Here is a 9,441-nt window from a genome sequence, read left to right on the forward strand (position 1 = left end):
CCCTACCCCCCCCCCTTACACCTGATCCTGTAAAAATTCTAATCTCTCTCCCGCCATATGAATAATAAGATAATAATTAACAAGCTAACAGTTTACACGCACTTTTCATGGTTCCTATATCAACCCTAGTCTAGTAACCAATCACAGGACGGAACACTATCACGTGATCAGTTCTCTAACCAATAGGAAACCTCAGCGGGCTTCTGACGGACAGAGAAAATGAATAAAGATGAATAATTGAGAGAAAAATGATGAGTTTTAATAAACCTTCGAAGATAACTGAAACCAGCTTCTCAGATCGGACAAAATCTTCTGATCAACTTCAAACTGCAGCATGGGAAGCAAGTACAATAGAATTTTTAAGTTTTTATTCAAAATATTTCTCATTGGTTTATTGGCGAAACTTTAATATGCGCCTTAAATCCGCCAATTTTGAATCTGAGTCCCTCCCTAAATTTAATATATGTGAAGAGTTTTAAGTATTTAACAGATATATATATATGAAATTGATTTAATTTTTAAATGTTAAATGGATTATTTTCTGTAATCTTGTATTGTTATTTTTTAAAGAAAACTTAAGCTTTGTATAAGGCAATGAATTAATAGTAAAGCCAAACTTAAGACCTATTGTGAATAGCTCATTATAACATTTATCAACAAAGAACTGTATGGTATATCTGTAATGCAATTAAAAACTTCAATTGTTTACATTCTTATTGTTGTTGTTGTACACATGAACATCCTATAAATGTTGACGAAACACATTTTTATGAATAACTAAATATTTTAATTAATCTTTATTCAAGTTCATTATAAAAGCAGTTTAATCCAATTATTAAATCTTATGTGAAACATATTATTTTTTTTCAAATTTTCAAATTGTTATATTTAATTGTATTATAAGTACTTTATCTACGATTTAGGGAGCAAGGTAGCACCACTTAGAGTTGGAAGGCGGAATACAAAAAACTTGCATCTTTGAGTGGTGTTATTTTTTTCCCTTGAACCCACCAGACCATGCACGGTTCCTAGAAGACAATGACCCGGAGAAATCAGTTCTTTAAATATTTTAGCATGCAGTGGGAGGTTTTCATTATTGTAAAGAACTTTTTATAATTTTTTGATATTCCACTCTGTTTAAATATATGAAAAACACTTTTAAAAAATCTATTTACGGAGATAGAAGTTTAGACCAACAAAATGTACGGAGATAGAAGTTTAGATTATCATCATTTACGGAGATAGAAGTTTAGATTATCAACATTTACGGAGATACACGTTCAGATCAACAGCATTTACAGAAATAGAAGTTTAGATCATAACGTATACTGAGATAGAAGTTCAGATCAACGAATTTTACGGAGAATGTGAATTTGATTTATGACATTTTTTTATTAACAAGATTTAAAATTCATGTATTGATTTTTTTATATTTTAAAATAAATTAATCTTCTCTACTTTCTATTCATTGAATTATTTCGAAAATGTAAAATCTAATTTAACTTTTAATTAACGACACATATGTTCCAAACTAATTCGATGTCGACTCACCTCAAAAGTTTTGTCCAGAATCTTTGCAACATGATAGTGTACAGTGTACACCTGTCATATTTAAAACTTCAACTATTTCAAGAAATATATAGACCAGGAACCGCCATATCTGATGCGTCAAATCTGTGCACTGTAGTGGGAGGAGATCAAGACAAAGAATTCATGGGCAACGCATCATTTTTGATGGAAAAGGGCACAAGGGGTGGAAGAAGAATATATATTTTTATTGTATTTTCCATAATGCCCAGAAAGTCAAAAGTCATATGTATTCGCTCTAGCTTGATTATTAACTTGTTTTTTGTTGGACTGCAATATCACATCAGAGCTGTAGTCCTTTCCCTTCAACTTCTGTGGGGGCACTGGGTTTGTTTACATTCCTCCCACTACACATTGTACAATACACAATTTGCGTATATCTGAATTGGGCGTTCCTGTATACAGTTCCTTGAACTATTTGATCTAGCAAAATTCAAAGTTTGAAATGTCTACGAGGACGAGTGGTCGCAAAGATAATGATAAAAAAGGCAATTGATTCGTTACTTGTTTATCGACTCTTACAATGATATAAAACTTGAAATGCATATTTTTTATTACATAAATATATACATATATGCGTAATTTAAAATGACCCATCATGGATAACCAGGAATTCCCGGTTCACAATGGTGCTTTTGAAAGCTTTGTTTCATCAAGTACAGAAAAAGATATCACTGTTTATAAGATTGAAAATTGATTATTTGTAGTTTTGGGTTCTCTAAAAAAGTGACAATTAAAGAATTTCTTCCGCAGGAAAAAAGGGAATTTTCAGAAATAAACACTTTTAAAACTAGGCAAGCGATAATCACGTGGTTTTAACCCTTCGGACCTTATCCCTGCAAGCTTTTACTTTCAATCACAATTTGACCAAGTGAAAAAACATTCCTCGTTTTTCCTTTTACGCTTTTTGGTCGACGTGCACTTTTAAAAGTATAAAAAGAAAATTTCGTGAAGGTTATAAACCAAAACGCGACTGAATTAAAATATAAGATATTTATTAGATAAAAATTGCAATGGTACCGTTGCGAATCGGGCTTTGCCGTCTTTTCATGGAGGCCCGAGGGTCATTTAACTAAAAATTGATTGTTTTCAATGGTGGGTTCTCTTTAAAAGTTACATGCGCGCATTTATGGTTCAGAGAGACAATGAGGGATATTCATATTAGAATATTCAATTAAGATGAGTTAGATCGCTATGAATATAATATGTTCTATTTATAGCAACGAGAAGAAAAGGTTAAAAACGAACTAAAACTATTGATATCTGAATAAGGAAAATTATAACTGCTAAGGAGGCAATAGGTTACCTGAAGGGGAATCGTCGTGAGAGTTCCCTCTATTTTTAGAGTGGCATGTCCGATTCACTACAATGAAGGATGATGAATAAAATCAAATCTTCAACTAACAAAAATAAGTGCTTTCTCAGAAAGGCTTGTATTCGGTGCTAACATACGTGCATGCATTTTAGAATTTTATTTTTCAACATTAAAAAAGAGCTTTTTATCCAAGTTCTTAAAAATCGTGTTTTTGTTAAAATAATTGAGTAATTCAAATTATAGAATTAAGGATTGTATGTCGAGATCAGAAATAATTTAATGAAATTAATGACGAGTTACTTACTTGAACACTATACACTCACAGCAGTTAAAGTATTATATATAAGATGTTATAGAAATGTTCCCAAAAGCATTTTCCAATGTAACAACTTCCCAAGGGTATTTTCACAAGTCATAGCTTCTCAAATGTGCAATTTCTCAAGCAGTTCGACCCATTTGTCTGTTCTAGCCGCAGCGGACGACCCCTAGCCATCCTAGCCGCAGCTATAGCCCCCATTCACTCTTGTATGTCGAGTCCATTAGCCCCTGATCGAATCAGGGTTCAGTCATGTGTTTGTTGTCTATTCTGAACCAATAGAAATATTAAGGCAGTAACATCTATCTTTCTATCTATCTCATTATCCAATTAGATACATGAATCCTTCAATTGTGTCTATTATCAGAAAATGGAAATATTGACTTCTACTGAAACTATAGTGCATTGCAGCAGGTGAGCCTTTACAGGGAAGTTGCCACTTGGTAAATTGTCACTTGGAAGTCGTGCTTTGGAAATTGTCACTTGGGAAGTCGTGTTTGGGACAATGCCGTTTGGAAAATATCTAACCACTGCAAGCTAATGAGAGGTTAAATTTATTCAACATCACTGGAACGACTAACAAAAAGAGACGGAAAACTACGGCAATATTTTCAACGAAAAGAAGCATTTTTGAGTAACATTTTTTCCTTCAAGTATTTACCCAAACCTGGTAAACTTTTCAAAAATCATGAACAATCTCTTTATACTCCAACTTGCTTACTTTGATATTCCCTTTGCGTACACATCCTTATACATAAAAAGTTTACGTTGCTGGTTTATATTCGGCGATGTGCAAAGATTAAATAAACGCATTTGAGTTATTTGTGTTCCAACACCGAACTTTTGCGTACCTACGGATACACCTGTGTTTTTACTCGTACTGACACGGATATACTTGCGTTTCTACTAATACCGCCACGGATATTCCTGTGTTTTTACTAGTACTGTCACGGATATACTTGGGTTTCTACTAGTGCCGGCACGGATACATCAAACCATATTTTAGCGCCCAAAACCTACCCATCCATCCTGTCACCAGTCCGTAAACAACCTCTCAATAGTATAGGATGGTTGATCATGATCCATTCCTTCAGATTCATGATTATATGGATACAAACTCCAGTAGTTATCCACAACAGATTTATTATTTCGAGGCAAAGAATGTGATTGAGAATTTAATTCCTGGAACTTGTGTTTCTTTTCTTGGTTTAAGGTGAGAGATTAACTATTAATCCTGAAGATTTCTTTTCAAGATTTCTTTTAATTTTGAGGATTTTCTATCCTTCCTACATTTTCCTGATCCTCCAGATCATCTTGATCCTCCAGACCATCTTGATCCTCCAGATCATCTTTATCCTTCAGATCATCTTTATCCTTCAGATCATATTGATCCTTCAGATCATCTTGATCCTTGAGATCATCTTGATCCTCCCTCAGATAATATTTATCCTACATATCATTTTAATCCTTCAGATCATCTAGATCCTACATTTTATTTGATCCTTCAGATCATCTTGATCCTTCAGATCATCTTGATCCTTCAGATCATCTTGATCCTCCAGATCATTTTGATTCTCCCTCAGATCATCTTGATCCTTCAGATCATTTTGATCCTTCAGATCATTTTGATCCTTCAGATCATCTTGATCCTTCAGATCATCTTGATCCTTCAGATCATCTTGATCCTTCAGATCATATTGATCCTTCAGATAATCTTGATCCTTCAGATCATCTTGATCCTCCAGATCATTTGATCCTCCAGATCATTTGATCCTCCAAATAATATTTATTCTCCAGATTCTTGATCCTTTGGATAATCTTGATTCTCCGGATAATCTTGATCCTCCGGATAATCTTGATCCTCCAGATAATTTTGATACTCTAGATCATCATAATCCTCCCGATCATCTTAATCCTCCAGATAATCTTGATCTTTCAGATCATCTTGATCCTCCAGATCCTCCAGATCATCTTGATGTTTCAGATCATCTCCATCCTCCAAATCATTTTAATCAAAATTAAGTGATCGGAATTATGGGTATCCAGAATATAAGTTCCCAGTTCAGATCCTCTTGATCCTCCAGATCTCCCTGATTTACTTCTTTGATAAAAACCCTCTTTTTTTATAAATGTTTTATTTCAGTTTTTTAATCTCCCGAGAACCCTTGATCTGTGGTCCGACTAAATCAGAGTTCTGGCGAGGAATTATTCATCTGTTCTTAACCTCAGCTTCTGTTCTAGCCACAGTGCTCATATATCATTTCACTACCAGTACTACTCATCCTGACATTGTCTCTGGCGGCCTAGGCGGGAATATATCCGATTATATATCCATAAAAACAGATTTGGAGATAATAAGTTCTCCGGGTTCTTTATCAACCTGTAGTTTAGCAGCACTACTTACCTTCTACTTTACAGTTTGCCTTCATTCATTTTCAATCATTTTCAAATCTAGGTAAGTCTTTATTTAGATTTCAATTTTTTCAAATTTTTAAAGTATAATTTTGACCTTAGATTTTATAAAACTTCTTTAACATTCATATTTCAGCAAAACTGAATCCAAATAAAAGGCTTTATCATTTTTATCTGTAAAACAAAATGTCTATTTTTGTTTTTAATAAAACACCTTTTCTTTGAGTATCTAATTTCTGTTTAAAAGAAATCATTCATATAAATTTGATCTAAAAACAATTATAATTAACTTTTAGATTAAAAAATTAATTACATTTGTAATTCAACAAAATTGTGAAAACCGAGAATTTCCTTATAAATTGATTTGTTAAAAGTGTATTCCTTCTTATAATTATAATATTTCTAAATCGAAGGAAAAGTAATATTCCTACAATTTTGAAAAACCTATTTAAAATCAAACATTTTTCTCTCAATGTATTTGGTCAGAATTTTCGTCATGACCAGCCCTATACAAAAATGAGGGTATTCCCTATTGCATGGTTTCCTATATCTATCTATATACTTTTCTTGCCTGTATGCCTGTATCCAATAAACATCAAAACGGCTGAACCAATCGGGTCCAAATTTGTTGTGGAACCTCACATGTCCTTAGAAAAGGTTTATGGATGCTCAAAATTACAAAATTTCTAAATAATCCGCGAACTTTTTTTGTTATTGTTTTATATTGTACACAGAGAAGTTGCTCACAGATGGAGGTACAATTAAAAGTTGAAATAGAAGAGGGCGCGAAGCGCCCTGAAAGCCTGTTTTTTTATATATACTACATTAATTTGTAACATTACAAATTACTCAAATTATATATTTTTATTTGTTTAGTCTACCTGGTCTACCCTCCAGATACCTTCTTGCTCTTGCTCTGACAGTTCTAACCATAATCTCTACCTCCATGACCACGGATTCTGGAGAACAAATCCACGAAATCAAAAATGGCGCCGCTCATTCAGCTGTTTTGAACAGTGTATCAGCTGTGCTTGCTTCTGGGACACTTTTTTCTACGTCGGTAGTGCTGCCCTCTATATTTACAATACTTACAGGTGGGCAAATTTGTTTTGTCCGAAAAAATTATATTTTAGATTGTATGTGATCCTTTCAGTTTATGATTAATAAAGTTTTATGTGAAACCTATAAATAAATCTAAAATAACAAATATTGTATATTGCTATATGTTATGAAAATTATTTTAGCATAATTAAGTTCACAAATTAGTGCCGCGCCGAACAAAGACGATCGTTAATTAGCCTTATAATTCAAACTTTCTTGAGACTTTCTCAAACTTCTCATAACAGAAAAAGTAAAACAATTCAAATACAAGTTTTTTGTTTTAGGAAGCTGGAGGTTACATCAGTTCGTACAGCTGGAAGCTGATATAAAATGGCGGCTTGTTCTTTTCTGCTGGCATATTCTAGCAGTCTCACTCTTCTGTCTTATATTCACTAGAGTCAGACTAACCCTTCATAATGCCCTGAAGGAAGGAAAGAAATCCATGAAACAGAAGCAGAAAATCCACAAACCTTCGAACTACCAGATAACGATAGAGAGGTCGATAACCAGCGAATCCGAGGATTCGTTAAATGGCTCAACAGCAAGAAAAGGGGATCTCCGAGGAGGGGAGGAAGGTGGGGAGGGTCGGGAGGGAGTAGAACGGATTGAAAGAGTTTCTCCTCTAGAAGAGTTTAATACACTCTACAGAAATAAGGATATGGTTCGGGCATCCATTAAACTTAAAGAAAGCAATGTCATTTAGAAATATATAAATAAATTTTAAATAAATGTGAATTTTACTTTTAAACCATTTTCCATGTGAAAGATAAATTTTGATCATTTACGCCTATAAATTTCCAAATGAGCAAAATGTGCAATGATGATGTGCACGCTTTTTAAATCTTTCAAATACTTATCTCAAGATGCAGTTGATTTGTATAAAATAGACTCTAACCATTTTTATCAAAATAAAAAAGTTTACATTAATAAATTCGTTATATGCGTTAAAAATCGCGCACACTCATGTATACACCATTTATAGCAAACTAATTGTTACATCCAAAGCATGGGTATGAAAAGATAGTAAAATCGTCTTTGACTTTTGATTAAAATAGACATTTTGGAGGAACAAATACATTAGACTTAAACGCTTTTCCAGATTATGGTCTTTTATAAAAAAAGAACGAAAAAGTGGATAGGACAATTTCGATCATTTAAAAAGAAAACTGCGTTGTGCGTACAATGTACATGGCATTTCAGTCAAGTTCTAAGTTTGAAACCGGCAGACAGCGTTTTTGAAATCCCATGATAAGTGGAAATATTTGATGTTTTTTATTTAATTTGATCATGTTTATTGGAAGATTGGAAAATAGATAAATAATGAATATATGATATTTTTATCTTTTTAGTTTAAGTATACATTTTAGATGTTTAAATATACTGGTAGAGTCAAAATAAACTTTTTTAATCTCAAAATAAAACGTATAGAAAAGCAAAAAAGTATTAATGTAGAATTTCTATCTAGTCCTTGTAGAATTTCTATCTAATCCTTGTAGAATTTCTATCTAGTCCTTGTGAAATTTCTATCTAGTCCTTGTAGAATTTCTATCTAATCCTTGTAGAATTTCTATCTAATCCTAAAAACGGTTCCATAGAAATGAAGAAAATTTGTAAAGCTGTATTCAGTTAATTCGGAATTTTATCTCTAGCTCTGTTTGAACACCTTAAAGATCTCAAAATTAAAATAAATGTTTAAAAAAAATTAGAACATTTTCAATAATTGCGAATTGCGAAGCTGCAAACTGTGGCATTTTAAACTCTGGTCAAGGAGCTAACCTTAATACTAGAGATGTCAACGATAGTGTAACGTAACGTAAAATGTACGTATTTGTACGTTACGTTAAAATAATGTGTAACGTTTGGATATATTCTATATAACGTGAACGTTAAAAGTTAACGTTATAGGAGCTTATACCTAACGTTAACGTTAGAGGAATATACCCCCAACGTTAGCGTTTTGTGGAAATGTAACGTTATTTTTCTAAGTTATATTACATAAGCTTTAACGCAACGTTGGGAAAGTTTTTTAAAACGGGAAATGCAAAAGCGTAACGGAGCTTACTGTTTTTTCACTAACATTTACTAAATCTTAACGTTGTATAAGGTATTCAAGTGCAGAAAATTCAATACGTAACGTTACTCTATGCCAAAAAATTTCATAATGTGCAACGTAACGTTTCAAACGTTAATACATTTGATGAACACTATCGTAACGAAAGCTAAAATCTAGAAAAATCAAAACGTTGACATCTCTACTTAATACATTGATTTATTACGCGGAACTTTTGGGGATTTTTTTGTTATATCTCTTAATAAGTCAACCCGATCATAATGACACTTAAGAACTGATTAGCGTTATCTATAACCGTCACACTGGTTGCTTTACTATATACGCTTTGACGTTCAAAAAAAAATGTTAAATATTACAAAAAAGCCATGTATTAGAGTTTCATAAAAATTAGTTTTTATTTAGACGATGCTACATACTCTATTTTTTACTCAGCCTGTATTTTTTCCCATATGAATCAAGTACAATAGATGGCAACGTAGTATTTGTACACTGTCAGTACAGCTGCATTCTTACATCACAGTGTCAACTTAGTTTTTGTATCCGACAAAATTATTAATAATAGTGATAATTTTAGAATAAAGAGCGAAATAAGTGAGGAAATTTTGTTTTCCTTGTTATATTTGACACTTGTGACGTCGT

The 9,441-nt window shown here is 32.7% G+C and overlaps 1 protein-coding gene across 1 annotated transcript; it reads left to right on the forward strand.

Moving 5' to 3' along the window:
* Nucleotides 1-4,268: 4,268 nt before the first annotated feature.
* Nucleotides 4,269-7,434, forward strand: LOC111707731 (uncharacterized). The gene is made up of 4 exons (XM_023480870.1): nt 4,269-4,431; nt 5,362-5,673; nt 6,507-6,724; nt 7,016-7,434. Exons 1-4 carry the CDS (start codon nt 4,286-4,288, stop codon nt 7,432-7,434), a joined length of 1,095 nt encoding a protein of 364 aa, XP_023336638.1. The 5' UTR covers nt 4,269-4,285.
* Nucleotides 7,435-9,441: the final 2,007 nt, after the last annotated feature.

This window comes from Eurytemora carolleeae, unplaced genomic scaffold (assembly GCF_000591075.1).
Source record: "Eurytemora carolleeae unplaced genomic scaffold, Eaff_2.0 scaffold546, whole genome shotgun sequence".
Taxonomy (NCBI): Eukaryota; Metazoa; Arthropoda; class Copepoda; order Calanoida; family Temoridae; genus Eurytemora; species Eurytemora carolleeae.